The sequence below is a fragment of the Alnus glutinosa genome, chromosome 13, assembly GCF_958979055.1.
Source record: "Alnus glutinosa chromosome 13, dhAlnGlut1.1, whole genome shotgun sequence".
NCBI lineage: Eukaryota > Viridiplantae > Streptophyta > Magnoliopsida > Fagales > Betulaceae > Alnus > Alnus glutinosa.
The window spans coordinates 1,336,646-1,358,930 of record NC_084898.1 but is presented as its reverse complement, the minus strand read 5'-3'; the positions used below and the strand labels follow the sequence as shown (position 1 = coordinate 1,358,930).

The 22,285-nt window shown below is 31.7% G+C and overlaps 1 protein-coding gene across 1 annotated transcript; it reads right to left on the bottom strand.

Moving 5' to 3' along the window:
• Positions 1–1,209: 1,209 nt before the first annotated feature.
• Positions 1,210–19,885, bottom strand: LOC133854526 (uncharacterized). The gene is made up of 3 exons (XM_062290764.1): positions 19,614–19,885; positions 5,570–5,809; positions 1,210–3,132 (listed from the first exon to the last, which is right to left on the bottom strand). Exons 1-3 carry the CDS (start codon positions 19,883–19,885, stop codon positions 1,548–1,550), a joined length of 2,097 nt encoding a protein of 698 aa, XP_062146748.1. The 3' UTR covers positions 1,210–1,547.
• Between the last annotated feature and the right edge of the window lie 2,400 nt (positions 19,886–22,285).

Sequence of the window (22,285 nt, the reverse complement as noted above, 5' to 3'; positions counted from 1 at the left end):
TTCTAGCTTTTTAGGAGTTTAATTTAGCATTCATGGGTGGAAATTCAAAGTGAAAAAATAGAGAGATTAGCTGGTTAATACACGCGAGAGTGAGCATTTATCACAATTTTTTTTTTAAAAAAAATAAAATAAAATTATGCAGTTCTTTGACTATGGCTATTGTAGTTTTACAATTAATTTCATGATTGTATTGCAATGATAACTACGAGAAAAAGGGAGGGATTAAACATGGACAATTGGTTTTTTTTTTTTTTTCCAAGAAATTTTTTGTAGTCTTTTTCTATAATACCTAAGCCGAATCCAATTTGGACAACTCTACATAAGTGTTGCAGGGCCACATTGAGATTTCCTCTTATTTGGTTGCCATAATTTTTCTATGAAATTCTGACAACCTAAAAGAGAGAGTTATGGGGCCAGGTGAGTCTCGCATCCTAGGTTGTCATCGTTACTCGAGGTAGGTGGGCCTCGTAAATCTATCTATCTTAAACTGCTCGAATTTCTTAGAAATGTGAGGGATGGAAGTCCATATTCACGGGTTACCCTTGTTGTGCTAAATTAGCAAAGGCGATGGGCCATAGGCCTACTTGAGGCGGTTTTCTCAAATTTTGCCGGGACTTAAATTTTTAGGTTAATATTTTTAATATTTTTATGTTGTGAATAAAAATTGATTTTTATAGGTTAATATAATTGAATGAAAAAATATTTGTAAATTTTGGTACCTGCCAAACTCCTAAAACATTTTTCAACAGAAAATATTTTACGTCGAAATAAACAGAGCCTAAGTTTGGCCCAGTAACGTGTGGCATCATGTACAAGGGTCTTGTCATGGGCCTTGCTTATGCCCAGCATGAGGTCCACAATCAATTAAGTTTTACATTTAACACATGGACATCATCAGCTATGAGAATGGGAAAAACGATGCCTCCAATTCTTTGCTATCCTTATGAACATATGAAATCTTGATACAAAAGATGGGTACGCACCAAAGCAATTGAAGAACAACAATTTGGAAGAGGAAAATTAAAACAAAAATGCTACCAATTTAGGGGATTGGAGTATCTAAAATGATATATCTTGGTGGATTAATTATCTTTTCTATTTTGGGTCTTTTAAAATGTGAACAAATATAATTAAAGAATGATTAAGAGAGATAAATCAAGCTTAAAATAAACAATTATTGAATTAAAATAAACAACATACAAAGAGGGAAAGCATTAGCAAGGACCACCAAGGAACAAACATCCAAAAAAAAAAAAAAACAACAAAGCAGCACAAACAACCTAGCTGATTGTTCACTTAGCTTCAAGTTTAGGTTCAGGTTCAAATTTAGATTCAAATTCAGATTCACTTAGCATCCACAAACAATCAGGGAAGTAAGGTCTAGGATGGTGGACACTGAATTTACATTGACTACATTTTAGGACCACGTTATCTAAATCATATCCATAGACATGACATTCGGGGAAGTCTCTAGTCTTCTTCTGGACAAATTTGAGAGGGTGCGGATGATATTCACTTGTGTAGGTACTTCCATTTGTCATGCATGGCTAGTTCCCAATAACACATTCAGGGTGAGCGGTGAAGTCGCATTTTTCACAGTAATAGAACCAGTGCATACGGTCTCTTTTTTTTTCGCAAATTAGACAATAATATTCTTCAGAATCATCCTCAGCAGCGTATGTGAGCTTGAGGAGATGTGTATCATATTTATGCTTCGCCACCAACGGAAGATTTGCACATCTGATTCCCAAGATGAAATCGCAACTGGTGCATACGAATACATGCTCCCTGTTGTCCTTGGGACAAGCTTTGCATTTTCTATTTAGAGACTCTTCAGCAAGGCAAAAGAGATGTTGATGACCTTCGTGTTTAAGCGTTTCCGGAATTGAACCACATTGAACATCAAAGGACCGCCAACCAACTTCAGCACACTTGTAGGTGAAGCCACGATGATGACGAGAACAAATATCACAAAAGAACACGCCACTCTTGGTAGTTGCCCGTGGGAGGAGGGTGAGCGTCATAAAGTTGATAAGTCGGTGTTGCTTAATTGTTCTGGGAAGTTCAGCACATCGAGTATGGAGAAAGAATTGGCATTGAACACAGCTGTAGAACGGGGCCGAAATTATGAATTCCGTACACCCCTTACAAAGCTTACCATCATTGACCTCGTCATCGCGGAGGATTAGCTTAAGTTTGTGATCATGGCTGAAATGTTGGATCTCCTCAGGGTGAGGTCCTTCGTCGTCTGCTTGATTGAGCGCCTTGATTAAATGAGTTGAACGTCCAACGGAATTGTTGGGCACCAACTCACTAGTTCCAGGCAATTCCCTGTGTTTATCCTTAAAACGTCTTAGGCATTCCGTGTGGACATGGTAACTACATTTCTGACAAGAGTAAACTGCATACTTTGTATTCACCTTGTTGCCGCAGATTCTACAAAACATGTCATCGCACTTATTGATTTCATGAGGAGAATAGATGAGGTTGAAGAAGTGATTGTGTATCATAATTTTGACTGTGCGTGGAATTTCAGCACATCTTCTGTGAAAAAAGAGTTGGCAGATACTACATAGGCGGGCGAAGTCCATGATTTCCTCTCCACAAGCATCGCAATTGAACTGGACCTGCTTCCAAATGGGGAATAATTCGTGTTTGTGACAGTCGTTAGGATTAATTGAGAAGCGATTAACACATTTGATGTCGAGTTTGAAACGACACGAATGACAATAGTAAAAGAAAGAGCTATTGTGAGATGTACAACAAACATCACAATGTTCATTAAAAGGCCACCACCTGAGAGAAAGGGTATGGTTTGGGTGCAGAGGGTGATTTATCTTCTGAGATAGATCGGAACATGATTTGTGAATGACGAAGCCACTGCATTCAGAGACGAAGCATTTGTAGGCGGGAACACCCAATAGTACTGGTTCGTCGCACATGCAGCGAACAACTTGGTTGTTGCCATCATTTAATTCCAGCTTTTCTGTGAAGTCCAAGCAATGCTGGGTTGATTTGTATCTATGAACAGGGAGGTAACCACATTCCACGCATTTGTGGACGGAACCCCATATTGGTTTGCCGCACCACCTGCAATCAACTTTCTTCTCATCGTCTTTTTTCAGCTCTTCTCTGTATATCAAGTGGTGCGCAAGAGTTAAACTGTCATGAGGACAGCACTCCATCTCTCTCAAGATCTTACACGTGCTAGTCCAAGATGATAGTCAAAGCACACGACACAACCGAGAGGGAGAGGTGGCTAGAATTGAGAGATAATGCGATATAAAGATGATAGGTGTAGCTGGTGGGTCCCAGCTGAAAAATGTATTAATGAAATTACTAAAAGGTATATGCATGGGCAATGAAATTACTCAAATGTATTTGATGAAATTACTAAAACCTGAATCCATATATATATATATAGTTATCTATTCCTTGGATGGCCATTATCGTTAGGATGATAAAAATGTATTTGATGAAATTACTAAAATCTGGATCCATAGCAATCTGTCATCGGTTATTTCTATATTTTTAATCAATCCTGTCCATAATCATCTGGATGCCTAAATTATTCCATTTTGTCATTACAAATCTATCAAGCTTGTAGGTCTAGAATTGTTAATTGAATATGGAATTTTAGTTTGAGTGTAAATGCATGAGATAAAAGCAAGAGAAGTGATGCAAAGTAAGTGGACAAAGAAGAAAAGCCAACAAAACTTGTTTTCAGTATCCCCAAACATATTCTTGGGGCTAATCAAAATATTAAAAAAAATTAATTAAAATATTATAGATTAATCTGTATATTAATACGTAGACTGTTAATGAATTTACGAGACATTTCTGATCTTCCTCAATATTAATCAAATGCTTGTAACTTGACTTTTTGAAATGTAAAATCATCTTATAATATAATAATTAATTAAGCATAAATATTAGTGAATATCGGTGATTATTACATGAATTTATATTAATTCCAACTAGAGATTACTAGCTGAAGTTAAATTCTGACTCATGAGCTAGGCATGCTGTGTTGTTGAGAGACTGAACAATTTTGTATATAAGTTTCATTTCTTGATTATTAGAAGTATTATTTAATAAGTTCCCTTTACGAACCTGCCCGATTTATCATTTCTGTATTTTGTTACTTGCTAGCTAGTTGGTTCGCATCAAATTTTGTGTTATCTTAACGATGTGTTTATAATGATATTCTCTTTATGAACACCAAAATGTGACAAATTTTATTGTACACTTTTCTTTTTTATGGGGGACAAACAAAAAATTCAAAAGTAAATAAAGGAAAAGCAAAAGAATTAAATCTTAGATGCGGTTATTGTACAAAAATTAAGAATATTGAATTTTAGTTTGAGTGTAAAGTGGAGTAATGCAGTATGTAATAAAAAGCAAGAGAAATGATGCGGGGTTTTGAGATGCTTCCCTTAACCTTATCGTGTAAACCATGTCAACTTTTTCTTTTTCCATTTTCTTTAATTTGCTTCTTAAAATCTCATTAATTCCCACCCATCCATGGCCAAAATATGCTTAGACAGGTGTGCCATACAAATTAAGACTTTCACATTTGTTGTTCGAATCGCTAACAAATGTTTTAACAAAATTTGACTCTTGGTAGGAACTAAATTGTTTTTTTAGAATATCCCAGGAACCTCTGAATTAACTTTGATGCGACAAGAAGAGATTTGTAATTTACGCCAACCATAAAAACTAATTTTACATTTTTCCTAAAAATAAAAAAAAATAAAAAAATAAAAATCAAAGGCCCTATCAACAATATCTCTTACAATCCCAAAGTATATAGAGACAACCTCATTATTCGTTTTATATGTAAAAATAATTTTTTAAAGTGCTTGAGCGCACATGAAACTTTACTGTTGAGAAAAATAGATATAAAAACAGTAAATTATGTGTTTGTAAACAGCCCACATAATACGTTGGGTTTGAGTTATACTTATAATTGACATGATCTTCATCACTAAACTAATTTTTACATTTACAAGATATTCTTAAATATCTTGCTTTCGTTCTCTCCTTTGTTAAAATTTTTCTTCTTTCCTGAAAAAAAAAAAGTAATAATAACAAACAATTCAATCATAAAACATTATTAAAAACACAAAGTCAGTTTTCATCTTTATATAAAATCAGAATATTTTTTCAAATAAAAAACAAAAAACACAACACATTAATAAAGAAAGTTCTAATTTTTCTTTAAATTTAGTTGGAAGAATTTTTTCTAATCTAATCTATTAAACTGATGTGTATTCAAAACATACATATGCATACATGTTCTATTAAAAATTATATAAGAATTATATGCATTTTGAATACATGTAACTTAATAAATTGAATTTATGAAAAAAAAAAAGAAAAAAAAAAGAAAAGGAAAAGAACCTTATAGCCTTTTACCTATAGTAAGTTCCAAGGCTAAAGCTACGAAGGATTGAAGAACAAGCAAGCTTAATAGATTGAATTTATGAAAAAGAAAAAGAAAAAAGAAAAAAGCTAAAGGAAAAAAAGAAAAAGAAAAATAAAAAGAACCTTATAGCCTTTTATATACCTATAGTCGGTTCCAAGGCAAGAAGTTTGTGGTTTAGAATCTTGGTCTCTTGCATCCTTTTCTTCAATCATACATTTCTCATTCTCGTAAACACCTTGAGCCTGTTCTTTTGCGGTGACAGTATCAACTTTCCGCTTTTTTGATTGGAGGAAGTTTTCCGTGTGGAGCCCCCCATGCTGTGACCTGCACCGATCAAAGACATTAACCGTGGAGGGGAAGGCGGGGCATTCCCAACTTCCCCTTAAATGCGAGAAAACCCATTACATTTGAAAATATTTTCTATTGTTTCTTAAAAATCTAGAAAATTCTCAATTAACTCTCATAATTAACATATTCAGTATTTATTTCTTAAAAAAAATATAAAAAAACTACTTGAACTAACAACCGATTTTAAAATAATCTTCTAAATTTTCAAGTGTATTAAAGTGACTCATCAAACTACCAAAGTATGGCAAAAAGACTATTTTTTTATTATATTCCTATAATAACCTTGCCACGTGCCATATATTCCATTAAAAAAATATGTACACAGTGAGAAAAACAGAAAGCTTAGCTGGTTAATACATGTGAGAGTGAGCACTTATTATAATTTGTTTTTTCAAAAAAGAAATTATGCAGCAGTTCAATCACTAAACAATGAAATTTATGTTATACAACAAACAATATGCAACATACCACTACAAGGATCGAGACCCCTACAATTTCAAAGATTCTAAAATTATGGAATTTAGGTTGTTCTTTGCATCGAACGGCAAAAATATGGAATTTTTCAAGCCGTTCGATGCAAAAAACCTCTCGAATTTCGTAATTTTAGAATTTAGATTCTTTTTTTTAATTTTTTAATTTTGAAATTGTAGGAAATCCTTATCATACAAAATAGGTGGCATTTCTCAAGTCGTTTGATGCTAGGAATGTCTTGAATTTCGCAATTTTAGAATTTACAACTTTTTTGAAATTGTAGGAAATCTTTATCCTACAAAATAAGTGGCATTTCTCAAGTCGTTCGATGCTAGGAATGTCCTGAATTTCGCAATTTTAGAATTTACAACTTTTTTTAAAATTGTAGGAAATCCTTATCCTACAAGGAATAACCTAGTTTGCAAATGTATAGTTCATCACATTGAAATTTGCTTACCATAGTTTACTGTTAATTTACCACCTAACTATGGACTAAGGGTTTGAATTCGAAACATTTTTTCTAGTACCATATTAAAGCATAACTTCATATTATCTCACAATGTTGATGTGTAAGTCTCAATCAACCATTGAATCAGTCATTGTTAAAAAAAATTCAAGAGTTTGTTGAGACTTTCACATCAACATTGTGGAATAGTTATAAGATTAAAAATTAAAAATGTGGTATATATCATTATTCTTTAATTTATATTATAACATTTATCATGTAATTTATTGTTCTTTAATTATATAATTTATTCAAGGTAATTCAAAGGAAAATTAATATGTTGCATTTGTATTGTGTGTGTTTCTTTTCCTGAGAGCATACGGACAAGATTTCGTTGACTTTATCTTGACTATGGCTGTTGCTATTGTAGTTTTACAATTAATTTCATGACAACGATGAGAAAGAGGGAGGTATTAATGTTAGAAATAATCAACATATTATTTAATCTAACATGCGCAGCGGAAAACGAATAAACAGGATTCAGGCTTACCTCTAGCCATGTTTGCTCAAGCGTCTCCACGATCCATCTGAAGAACAAGAAAGATTATTTGAGGGATCTTCTAACCTATGCCTATTGCTTGATGGCTGTACTGATGGTGTACACAGGCACTCTATTTATAGGCTAGGTTAGGGACCCTCAAAATGGTAAACACCGTATTTGTTTCCTTCCATCAAGGAAACAATATCGTTAATTGATTTTAAAATCAATTAACCGATTCCATATTTACGGTAATCTAAATTAATAGAAATAACCATAATACCGATTCCATATTTACGGTAATCTAAATTAATGGAAATATCCATAATGCCGTATATGTTTATTGAAAAATAATAAACATAGTAAATACCGTAAATGTGATATAAAGGCCACAACCAAAAAGGAATAATATATTACATTCTCCCACTTGGACTTTATAACACATGACCATATGGTATTAGGTTCTTTAGTTTTGGCCAATCTTTTATGGAATCCTCCAACTCAGTTAAGAAATGTTTCACACGAATCATGGCGGTAAAACCATTATAAAATTAGGTCGTCCCTTCCATGTATCACGATGTAAAACACTCCTTACATGAGTACCTTATGGATAATCAAGCTTTATGAATGAACTTCCTATAAGTCATTCGGGTCCAACTTTATTTATCCTCATGGATAAAATAACAAATGTGCACAAAAAATCTTTATTACAATAACTTTATGTCTATAGACCAAAAAGAGACAAACCAAGTGAAAATGAATTAATAAGTCTCATATATTCCGCATGACTTTATTCTTTCTTTACCGGTAAACTTTAAGTCATGGGATCCGCAATCATTAATTCAGTACTTATATGCTCAATAGACCCTTTATATCTCTTAATGTTATCTCTCGTACTGAGATACTTAATGTCGATTTACTTCTGCTTCTACTCTTTATTCTTATAAAAGAAGATTATAGTAGAATTACCGCAGAGTATCTTTATGGTCTAACTGTAAAATCGACAAGATTGAGACTTTCAACAAATGTCTCAACCTTCATGCCTGTGTACCAAATTCATAGCACGCTAGACTTTTAGCTTTCTTGGTAGACGTAGCAACTATAGTCTGCAAACTGCATCTCTAGGATCTATCCTTCAATAAAAAGATATATACCTTAGAGTAGACTTTCTACTATCTACACAATCAGCAAACTCAAATCTAAACAACTAACCACCTTCAAATGGAAAGTGTATCCTTAGGTTAAGTTGTTCTTCTTGGTTCCTTGCATATACCGCAAGGCTTTATTTGCAGCACTTTATTGACTCAATATACTTATTGTCAGTCATATGGTTATGTATAATGCAGACGCTTAAAACTTTTCATCTGCCCTTATTCCAATACCTTTTGGGACATTAATCTGTATTTAATTAGTCCCTCTTAATTGCTACTGAATGTGCAAATCCTTCATTCTAAATTTTTTCCAAATTTTTTTTCAATGTAGGCCTTCCGAGACAATGTTAATATTCTTTATGTCTCTGTGAATCTCTATGTCAAAAGACATAAGAGGTTTCACCCAAATCCTTCATTTCAAAGTTTTGTGAAATGAACTTTATGTAGCAAATCTAAATCATCACTTGGAAATATAGGACTAGAAAGATTACTGTACTCCCACTGACCTTAAGGTATATATACTAATCAACAAGGTTTTCTATAAACAATAACCTTGTAAAAAGTATCTTACCATTGAGAGATCTATCACAGCCCATAAATAGAATTCTTTAATTTGCAAGCTTTCTGACTGTTGTTTATAAAACCTTTTGATTGTTTCATGTAAACCTCGTCCTTAAGATCCCTATTCAGAAAAGTTGTTTTCGCATCCACTTGATGTAGCTCTGGATAAAAAATAAGCTACTAATGCTATGATCATCTTGATGAACCATCCTTAGACACTGGAGAGAATGTTTCACGATAATCAATGCCTTCCTTATGAGTAAAACCATTGGCTACGAGTCTAGCTCGACCCTTCAGCCATGGACTTAACTCTCACTTCATGACACTGAATCTCAATGAGGAGTTTTCTCCATTCATAGCATGTGAAAACAAATTTGGATCATCTTTATGTCCAATGTCAACATCAGACTCTGGGAGGTATACAACATGATCACTAAGAATTGTTGATCTACTTATTCTATAGGATTTTCTTAATTCTACTTCCTCTGCATTTTGCAATGGGAGAATAGACTTTTGAACCTGTTCTGTATGAATTGGTTGTTCTAGAAATGATTGTGGCTCAGGATAATCAATCTGATTTTTCCTGAATTCAATCATTCATCCTCTATGAGGAGGAGACTTGGCCAACTCTAGTGCTTCCTCAAATTCCAATTTATGTGAATGAGCACTCCCACTAGGTTCTGCATCCTCTAGAAATTTTACAATCAACAACCCTAAGATTATATGAAGGATAATAAAACATTAAAACCCTTTAAAGTTTACTAGATAGCTTATAAAAGATCCACTGGTTGTCCTTGAATCTAATTTCCTAAGGCGAGGATTATAAATCCTCTCTTTAGCAAGGCAACCCCATATGTGTAAATAATGTAAACTAAGCTTCCATCTATTTCATACTTTAAAAGGTGTCATAAGGACAACCTTAGATGAAATCCTGTTTAACATATACACAACGGTCTTCAAAGCTTTACTCTATAAGGGTAATAGCAGTTTAGTATTACTAATCATTTCCCCTTTGTGTGTACCTACCTTAATACTCTATGCCTATATTAGATCTTATGATCTTCATATTGTTTCTCTTCTTCTTCCTTATAGGTATTAAAAACATTCAATACCCCAACTTTAATATTTAGAAGATAGAGATACATAAACTTTATATGGTCATCACTAAAAGAGATAAAAATATCTCTGACCATTTAGGCAATGAGTATGGAAAGGTTAACACCTTTCAATGTACATGATCTCAAGAATTTTAAAAGGCTCTCTTTGGCACCTCTAATGGTCTTGTTGGTATGCTTTCCCTTATGCAGTCCACACAAGAATCAAAGTCAGTAAATTACCGACTTTTATTTACTGTATGGAGATATATTTCAATCTCCAAAGCCATAACCATAGCATTTTAAATTCTCAAAGACTCTACTTTACGTCAACATCAGTATGCAGAAATAAACAAATAATTTTGTTTCAAAAATTGGGATGTAGGTCAATTTTAAATAGACTTTAAATAAACCCCAACCAATATTCCACCAAAAATAAGAAAAATTTCAAGTTTAAAATAAAAATTGAAATTTTTAACAAGCCAAACTAGAAAATATATTTCAAAAAGATTATGGAATATAAATCATTTTTGAGGTCAAAATTATAACTGAATTTTAAAATTAACCTATAGATCCCAACAAGCTCAAATTATAAACACGTGTTATTCACTTTTAAAAAGATTCTGCATTTGTGTTGACAACGTGGATTGTTAAACCATAATCAATCCACAACATATTTGAATGAGTCACTAAAAGAGATTCACGACATACTAGATATATGAGATTATCTTTATTTTAAGTCATTTCTCATACTTCACGCAATCTTTCTATATATGCCCTTAATTTTTTTCTTATTGCATGAGAAATAGGTATCTTGATTGCCATAATACTTTATTGGCACCTTATTCTCATACTTTAATTGTTGGGCATGATTGCACTTATCGGTCTTTCCCTTAACATGAGTAATCATGTAAACATTTTATGGATTCTCTCATATCCTTGAACACACATGGTTAGAAGTTTATTTACTAACCATTTATCCTTACGTGTGTTACAAGATAAAATTCTACACTTAGAAGAGAGAATTCAAAAATAAAATGACCAATAATGACTCAAAAAATCTCAATCTTTAGGGACTTAAGCTAAGCTATAATATCATTCATTCCTATAATGATATTATAAACACTTTAGAAACTGTAAAAGGTTTGTCCTTAAAGCTTTTTCTATTAGGGTTCTGGCCAAGTTTTGTTTGAACTTACTAAATGTTCATAAACAACCTTTATAAAACTTTGGCTCTAAAACATTCAGGAATAAATCCCTGATGACTTTAGTGACATGAGATTTCATGAACATCTAACTTAAGTGATTAAATCACTCCCACCGTTCATGCTTAATAATCTCACGTGGCGTACTTAATTCCGCGGGAGTAGGTGATTTGTCCACACGGAGCACCAAAATTTTTAACACCCCAAATGAATAAGCATATTAATATTTTTTAGTCAGAAAAATATTAGCATAATGTATTGGAATATGAAACTACCAAGGTAGAGTAATATGAATAGCTGCAATAACCTAAAAATAAAATAAATACTTTAATGCTATGAATTAACTTTATTTTAAATTAGCCAATGCCAATTTAAATAGTAAATTTCAACCTACCTGTGGGCAAAGGTTGCATCACGAATGAAATTTACTCTTTATTAATAAGACTAAAGCAAATTTAAATATTAATAAATAAAATTCTTCGTACCTTTGGGCAACCGAAAGAAATTTTACTTTTAATACTAAATTTGTTATCTTATTCTAATTAAGTCATAAAAATAAAAACTTCCCTTTGGGGATAAGTAATTAAATTTATGAATTAACTACAAGACGATATCAACTTTATTTTAAATTAGCCAATGCCAATTTAAATAGTAAATTTCAACCTACCTTTGGGCAAAGGTTGCATCACGCATGAAATTTACTCTTTATTAATAAGACTAAAGCAAATTTAAATATTAAAAAATAAAATTCTTCGTACCTTTGGGCAACCGAAAGAAATTTTACTTTTAATACTAAATTTGTTATCTTATTCTAATTAAGTCACAAAAATAAAAACTTCCCTTTGGGGATAGGTAATTAAATTTATGAATTAATTACAATACGATGTTAATTTTTCTATATGAAGTTCATGTGTACGATCCTTATGCAATTATTACAAAATTAGGATGCTTTGGCTCTCCCAAAATCATAATAATCACGCTGTAATTCATGAACATCTAATATATCTTTATGAGGTTCATGCGTGTAATCCTGATGTAATTATCATACAAAAATGGGATGCTTTGGCTCTCCCATAATTATTATGATAATTACGTGTGTGTAATCTTGATGCAATTGTCATTCAAAATTGGGATGCTGTGGCTCTCCCAAAATTATCATGATAATTGCTACTTCATTAACATCTAACAACTTTATAGATGCCCCCTGAATATCCCCAGGAATATAACAAACCAATACTTAAAAGGGGTAAACAGCATTTTCCAAGGTGCAAGCAGATGAGCTCCCAGGAAAGTGAGGGGGGTCACACCGGACACACTTAAATCCCAAGACTTTCCTTGCCAGAACTTTCCCCGACATTGCATTCTTAGATATTACTGTAAACACACCAGTATATATGGTATTGTTAATTATTCTTAGGTCTAGGCATCAAACAATTTATATTTAAACAATTTAAATTTAAAATATATATTCCTCAATTCATGTATTAAATAAACAATAATTTTAATACACAGTACTGTAAATAATAAAGGGAATAAAACTTTAATATGAGGACATAATAAAACACATGGCCTAATGGTTTAGTAAGTGGCCAAGGCTCTTTACACCTGGTGAACCCAGGTTCTAAACACCATAAGGCCTAAATTCCCCTTTTAAAAGGAACTTGATGGGTTACTGAAAAGGGTTGCTGTATTGGGCTGACCCAATTGGGTTAACCCACTTAATTTGGGTTGGGTATCTGTATTGGGCTACTATATTGGGTTGGGCTTTTGGGTCACAAGACTCCAAATGGGCTACTGTATTTGGCAATTAGGTCAACCCACTTAATCGGGTCAGGCCTCTAGGTCTATGTATAATGCTGACCCAAACTAGGTCAGCCCACTTAAATAGCCCAAAACTGCATGGGTTTTAAAAAATCCTACCCGAAAATATATCAAACCCAAAAACTTTAATGGGTCGAAACCCTACCCAGTCACCAACCAACCCGACCCGTAATGTTCCAGATGGGTTGAAAACCCTAAAAATGGAACCCTAGCCGCCACCCCTTTATGAAAATACCCATATCAAGATTACAACAACTCAAAATTAGGCAGTATATCACAATACACAGAATAGTGATAAAACAAAAAATAGTTATATCAAATTTATGGGTTTTCACAAACAGTACGTGAACAACAAATATTCACAAAATAATCGCTAATGCGTTTCTATCATATCACAAAAGACGAAATATTGCTCAAACAATATTGACAAACAGAAGTGAACAATACCAAATAGAATATACTTGATTCAATATTGATAACCAATAAAAAATACTTGATTCAATATTGATAACGCATAGTAAAATTATATGCTGAGCAAAATAGCACAGAGGCTGGCTCTGATACCACATGTTAGAAATAATCAACATATTATTTAATCTAACATGCGCAGCGGAAAACGAATAAACAGGATTCAGGCTTACCTCTAGCCATGTTTGCTCAAGCGTCTCCACGATCCATCTGAAGAACAAGAAAGATTATTTGAGGGATCTTCTAACCTATGCCTATTGCTTGATGGCTGTACTGATGGTGTACACAGGCACTCTATTTATAGGCTAGGTTAGGGACCCTCAAAATGGTAAACACCGTATTTGTTTCCTTCCATCAAGGAAACAATATCGTTAATTGATTTTAAAATCAATTAACCGATTCCATATTTACGGTAATCTAAATTAATAGAAATAACCATAATACCGATTCCATATTTACGGTAATCTAAATTAATGGAAATATCCATAATGCCGTATATGTTTATTGAAAAATAATAAACATAGTAAATACCGTAAATGTGATATAAAGGCCACAACCAAAAAGGAATAATATATTACAATTAAACCATGCATGAATAAAGCACTTGGTGGGTCCAGCTGAAAAATGTATTAATGAAATTACTAAAAGGTAAGTTTGGACAAACAAATTACTAAAATGTATTGATGAGAGTACTAAAACATGCATCTATAGTTATCTTCCTTCCATTGGTTTCAATAGTTTGGAATTTTTAGGGCAATTTTGACCCAAAAAATGATCATCTTAATGTAATCAAAATGTACCATACACAAAAGTTACAAAATTTGGAATAAAGATATATCTTTATTATAAATAAAATCAAAGAGGCAAGCAAAGCACTAGGTTGGCTTTGAATGCACTTACCGAATACTTATTGATGACTTTATTTCAATTCATTGAATTTCGTGTTAATTAATTATAAAAACATTATTCTCCTTTATTCACACCAAAATCAAAAGTAAACCCAAGAAAATCAATATTAGACTTGTTATTGTATATAAAGAATATCAAATTTTAGTTTGAGAGTAAATGCATGAGATAAAAGTAAGAGAAGTGATGCAAATTAAGCAAGTGGACAAAGAAGAAAAGCCAACAAAACTTGCTTTCAGTATCCCCAAACATATTCTTGGGGCTAATCTAAATATTTAAAACTTTTTAATTAAAATATTATGGATTAATCTGTATATTAATACATAGACTGTTGATGATGAACTCACGAGACATCTTTGATCTTCCTCAATATATATAAGAATTAAACATAAATATTAGCGAAGATCGGTAATTATTACATGAATCCATATTAATTTCAAATAGAGATCACTAACTCAAGTCAAATTCTGACTCATGAGCTAGGCATTATGTGTTGTTATGAGACTGAACAACTTTGTATATAAGTTTCATTTATTGATTATTAGAAGTATTATTTAATAGGTTTCCTTTACGGACCTACTCGATTTATCCTTGTTACTTGCCAGTTGGTTCACATCAAATTTTGTGTTCTCTTAACGCTGTTTTTATAACGACATTCTCCTTATGAACACCAAAATGTGGCAAATTTTATTATAAACTTACTTTTCTTTTTTATGAGGGGGCAAACAAAAAATTCAAAAGTAAATAAAGGAAAATCAAAAGAAAGCGTAGACTGGTTATTGTACAAAAATTAAAAATATCGAATTTTAGTTTGAGTGTAAAGTGGAGAAATGCAGCATATGATAAAAAGCAAGAGAAATGATGATGGGTGTCGAGATGCTCCCCTCAATCTTAAAGTGTAAACAATGTCAACTTTTTCTTTTTCCATTTTTTTTTTTTAAAAAAATTTGCTTCTTAAAATCCTATTAATTCCCACCCATCCAATCTCCTATATATATGCAACTAATAATATAATGTTCACATACTACCTTAACGATACTGGTTGGATTCCTGTCATTGTCAGGTCCCATTGGCCCTCGGTATACCGTCCCACTTTTATAAAAAAACGTAAATGAAAATTTCGAATTTTCATATGACATTACGACATCATCAAAGTTACGAATTGGCAGCGGATATATATATATATATAACTTCAAAATTTTCACTTACCTTTTTTTTGTAAAAGCGGGGCATTACACTCGGGTCCAACAAGGCCCATTTACTTTTTGGGTTAGTCCGTAACCACGAGAGTCAACAATTATAATTATCCCCTTATTTTTTAGGGAAATTTCCAACCGGTCACCCTCGGTCTAACGGGGGTGCATTATGACAAATAATAAGACTACTCTAACAATGCTTATAAAGGAGAATATTTGCCTTTTTGGGACTAATGTAAATATTGTATTCTCAGGACTAATGTAAATATTTAATACTTTTAAATTATTTTTTTGTTATTGTCAAAAGTAAAAAATTATTTTTGTCTTGCTGCGATTATGAGTCAAGTTGGTAATCTTTTATCTTTGCAGTACACACTAGATATGTGGCATTTAAAATTGTGGGATAAATTAGGCCAATCACAAGAATTGATGTGCATCTTTCCCATTTTAAAAAATAAAATAATAAGAAAATAATAATTTTTTTAGAAATATATTAACATATAAGTTAATTAAATGGGAAATTGCAAATGGCGCCGTTTAGATAAAAAGAAAAGTGGGAATCAATGGCGCTAAACCAAAATTTTGCACGTAGTTCAATCGATTGTGATACAATCAAACTATTTTTATAATTTTTAAACTATTTTTATAATTTTATTGGACTATTTTTATTATTTTTTTAATCCAGGTACAACCGCTTCCAATTCTCATTTATATCTGCCCTATTGCAGTATGTGACTTACAAGAATATCTTCCCTCATTGTTGGCCGGTGGGATTGTGTCTTATTCTGGGAGCGTTTTGTTTATGAATTATGAGGCTTTAGTTGGGTTTTGACGAAAAGGTCTTGTTTTTTCAGTTTTTGGTGAAGGTTTCAACTTCTAACACGCAATTGCAAACAGACCCACTTAAAATTTCACTCAAGGGCTGCTTAGCAAGCAGGTAATTCACTCTCTCTCTCTCTCTCTCTCTCTCTCTCTCTCTCTCTCTCTCTCTTATTCATTTTGGTTGGTTTATTTATTTTTATTTTGTTATAGCATTTGTTGTAGCTCTGAATAAGCTTTATGTGACAAACTAATATAGGAAAGGCGAATTTGGGAACAAATTAGGAGTTGGGAGATTGTGATGTAAAGTAGGCCTTACCCAGATGGCTTGCAATGATCTGGTTGCTTATAGGCTTGTTTGTATGTTTCGATTCAACTAGTTCAAGCATCATTTAGTAGGTGTTCTTCGTGGATTCACCGTGAACATCGGTGATTATTACATGAATTTATAATAATTCCAATTAAAGATCACTAGTTGAAGTCAAATTCTGACTCATGAGCTAGTCATGCTGTGTTGTCGTGAGATCTAAACAACTTTGTATATAAGTTTCATTTCTTGATTATTAGAAGCATTATTTAATAGGTTCCCTTTACAAACCTACTCAATTTATCCTTTCTATATTTTGCTACTTGCTAGTTGGTTCACATCAAATTCTATGTTATCTTAACGATGTTTTTATAACGATATTCTCCTTATGAACACCAAAATGTGGCAAATTTTATTCTACAATTACTTTTCATTTTTTATGGAGGGCAAACAAAAATTTCAAAAGTAAATAAGGAAAAGCAAAAGAAAGCTTAGATGCGGTTATTGTATACAAATTAAGAATATCGAATTTTAGTTTGAGTGTAAAGTGGAGTAATGCAGCATATGATAAAAAGCAAGAGAAATGATGCGGGGTTTTGAGATGCTTCCCTCAACCTTAACGTGTAAATCACTTAACGTGTAAATCATGTCAACTTTTTCTTTTTCCATTTTCTTTAATTTGTCTCTTAAAATCCCATTAATTCAATCCCATCAATGACCAAAATATGATTAGACAGGTGGGCCATATTAAGACTCTTTCATATTTATTGTCTGAATCACTAACAAATGTTTTAACAAAATTTAACTCCAGCTAGAGACATCTGAATTAACTTTGATACGACAGGAAGAGATTTGTAATTTACGCCCACCATAAAAACTGATTTTACATTTTTCCTAAAAAAAAAAAAAATCAGTTTTCATCTTTATGTAAAATCAGAATATTTTTTCAAAAAAAAAACAAAAAAAAAACACCCGCTAAAACATTGATGTGCAAATTTTAATACTCACAAGCACACAAATCGTTTGCAATATAGTATATGTGCAAGTACGAGGAGGGAATTGTGCTGCAAAAATTAATTTCTATTTAAATTAATTCTATTTTAACCTAGTTCCGAATTTTGGGATTTTATAATGTAAAATAAGAGTAATGCTACACATCATCCTCTTGTCCACCTTTTATCCTCCCAAAATTGATGTGGTTCTTAAAATCACCATTGGATCAAAATTTAATAATAATCTATCATAAATTCAATGGTGATTTTAAGAGCCACATTAAATTTGGGAGGACAAAAGGAGGACAAGGGGATGATGTGTAGCATTACTCGTAAAATAATAAACTAAATAAAAAATGAATTAAAAACAATCAATAAAAAAAAAACTAAGGTTTTAGAATCCACCTCATCCTATCAAATAACACATTCTTGTATTTTATTCATACACCCGATAAACAATTAAGACATATTTATTGTTCAAGGTTCCGTAAAAATTATATTAAATCATTTAATGAATCCAATTTAATAACAAATCACAACGAATACCCAATTGAAATCAAATCATCCAATATATCCGTTTTGATAAACAAATCACAAGAATATCCTCTTTCAACCAAATCATTCGATGTATCCATCAGTTAAAACAAATTGAATATTCAACTTTTGGTAAATAATCATTCAATTAAAAGACATAAATCAATTGATTGAATATTGGACTTGAACAATAATTTGATAAATATTGGAGTTGCATAAGATAAAATAACAATAATGAAGGTATTATCAAATGTGAGGTTTCATCCCCAACTTTAGTTGAAAAATTAGCTACTCATCAATAAAAAAAAATACTAAATTTTGTTAAGAAAATAAAAATAAAAACTTACAAAGAATAAAAGCCAAATAACCAAATTGCTGCTATGTACAATGTTGGGATGTCCTAAGTGGTGCCTAGCATGGGTAATTATAGTAGAAAATTAGGTTAAACTCAACTTTTACAAAATGACGCATCTACCCCTCTAAACCCTAATAGGAGAAAAGAATGCTAAGGTTTATGGCCATATTTTCAAAATGTCACATCTACCACTTAAAACACCTAATAAGAGAAAAGAATGTTAGAGTTTGGAGTGTCTGCAGCCGCCAGGAACAAAGAAATTCGCGTTCTTATATTGCGGGACATTTATGACATAGCAGACTTTCGAATTAGAAAAATTATATTTCACAATGATTTTTATCATTTTCAATTATCTTTCCAACACCGCTAATTTCACTTCAATCCGATACTTGAAATGAAAGTTATGGTCAAAATAATATGACTTGCGTAGAACCTAAAATTTAATCCAATCCGATTTTGACTTCCAAAATTTGCATTTTTTTCACTTTAAAATTACCGTTTTCTCTCCATGATCTGCAAAATACCAAAATACAAAAACTAACCAAAAACATTAAAAAATAACAAAGCTAAAGGTTTAGCAAATGTGAATTAAGGGGTCCAAATATACAATATTTGGTACTCATCAAACACATTAATAAAGAAAGTTCTAATTTTTCTTTAAATTAAGTTGGAAGAATTTTTTCTAATTTAATCTATTAAACTGTACATATGCAATTCTCAGATGCATACATGTTCTATTAAAAATTATATAAGAATCATATGCATTTTGAATACATGTAGCTTAATAGATTGAATTTATGAAAAAAAGAAAAAAAAAAACAAAACAAAAAAAAGAAAAAAAAAAAAAGAAAAAAAAAAACTCTTTTACTTATAGTCAGTTCCAAGGCTAAAGCTACGAAGGATTGAAGAACATGCAAGCTTAATAGATTGAATTTATGAAAAAGAAAAAGAAAAAAGAAAAAGAATCTTATAACCTCTTACCTATAGTCAGTTCCAAGGCTAAAGCTACGAAGGATTGAAGAACAGGCAAGAAGGTTGGTGGACCATCAATCATGCATTTCTCCATCTCGTAAACACCTTGAGCCTGTTCTTTTGCAGTGACAATATCAGCTTGCCGCTTTTTTGATTGGAGGAAGTTTTTCATGTGGAGCCCCCCATGCGGTGACCTGCACCGATCAAAGACATTAACCGTGGAGGGGGAGGCGGGGCAATATCCCAACTTCCCCTTAAATGCGAGAAAACCCATTACAATAAGTGTAATCAAAATCTTTCTCCACTTCCTCCAACATTTAAAAATATTTTCTATTGTTTCTTAAGAGTACTCTAGAAAATTCTCAATTAACTCTCATAATTAACATACTTAGTATTTATTTATTTTCAAAACATATATATAAAAAAAAATAAAAAAAATAAAAGACACTTGAACTATCAATCGATTTTAAAATAGTTATTTGAATTTTTAAGTATGCTAAGTGACACATCAAACTACCAAAGTGTGCCAAAAAGACCACTTTTTATTATATTCCTATAATACACTTGCCACGTGTCATATATTCCATTAAAAAATAATAATAATTTAGTATTCAAAAAATATGTACACACGAGAATAATAGAGAGATTAGTTGGTTAATACACACGAGAGTGAACATTTATTACAATTTTTTTTTAAAAAAAAAATTATGCAGCATTTCAATCATTAAATAATAAAATTTATGTTACGCAACAAACAATATGCAACATACCACTACAAGGATCGAGACCCATACAATTTCAAACTTTCTAAAAATATGGAATTTAGGTAACTCCTTGCATCGAAAGGCTTGAAAAATGCCACTTTTTTAATGGATGGCATTTTTCATGCCGTTCGATGCAATGAACGTTTCGAATTTCGTAATTTTAGAATTTACAATTTTTTCTGAAAATGTAGGAAATCCTTATCCTACAAAATAGGTGGCATTTCTCAAGTCGTTCCATGCTAGGAATGTCCTGAATTTCGTAATTTTAGAATTTACAATTTCTTTGAAATTGTAGGAGATTGTTATCCTACAAGGAATAAGCTAGCTAGTTTGCAAATGTATAGTTCAACGCATCGAAATTTTCTTACCATAGTTTACTATTAAAATCACCACTTAACTATGGACTAAGGGTTTGGATTTAGGACTTTTTTCTGGTACCAGATTAAAGCATAACTTCTAACAAAAACTTAGGCTTAAAAGAAATAGTGAATTTAATCATTTAATTAACAGAAATGCTAAAAACCACAATATTATTTCACAATGCTGATGACCTAATGTGTCAGGCTCAACCAACTATTGAATTAGTCATTGTTAAAAAAAAAACATTCAAGTGTTGGTTGGGACTATCACGTCAATATTGTGGAATAATTATAAGATAAAAAAAAAATTAAAGAAATAAAAAAATAAAATAAAAGTCAATAAATCAAGATGTAATCCTATTAGAAATTATCGATGGTAAGCATAGGTCTTTAAAGTCGAACCGTGCACCTCAAATATTTGTATTTCTCTCTTTCACTTCCTCCTCTTCTATTTTATTTTACTATTTCGAAACACTCTACACATTATTTTTTACCACTACGTTCATGCTCCAAGCATTTGGTCATCCTTTTACATTTAAGGTATGCATGGTCATACATTACATTTAACTCAATATATATATATAGTCCGTTTGAGTTTACGATTTAAAAATAGCGATTTTAAAATATGCGATTTGAAAAAATAATTTTTAAAAAAACAGTTAAACGTTTGGTAAAATTGCAGTTTGACATTTAAAATTGCAGGCTAACCTTTAAAATTCTACGTTTTCAAAACATCGCCTCCTTGTCTGCGATTTAAAGAAATAAATTTTTGCGTTTTCAAAACGTAATTTTTTAAAAACGCAATTCCCAAATAAATTAATTGTTCTTAGAACTATGTATTATATGTGGTGTGAACATGAAACCTTGGTGATAAAGCATGCAGGAATAAAGCAGCTGGTGGGTCCCAGCTGAAAAATGTATTGGAAAATTACCAAAAGGTACGTATATGGCCAATGAAAAACTGAGATCCTAACGTGATCATCTTCTTTCGATCGGTTACAATAGTTTATAACCAAAAAATGATCATTCTAATGTGACCAAAACATACCATACACAAAAGTTACTAAACTTGGAATAAAGATATATCTTTATTATAAATAAAATCAAAGAGGCAAACAAAGGTTGGCTTGGCTTGACCTCACTGAATACTTATTGATGACTTAACTCCAACTCATCAAATTTCATGTTAATTAATTATAAAAATATTATTCTCCTTTATTAACAAGAAAATAAAAAGTAAACTAAGGAAAAACAATATTAGACTTTTATTCTACACAAAGAATATGGAATTTTAGTTTGAGTGTAAATACATAAGATAAAAGCAAGAGAAGTAATGCAAAGCAAGTGAATAATGAAGAAAAGCCAACAAAACTTGCTTTCAATATCCCCCAACATATTCTTGAGGCTAATCTAAATATTTAAGACTTTTTAATTAAAATAATTTGAATTAATCTATATATCAATACATATATTGTTGATGATCAATTCACGAGACATCTCTGATCTTCCTCAATATTAATCAAATGCTTACAACTTGACTTTTTCAAGTGC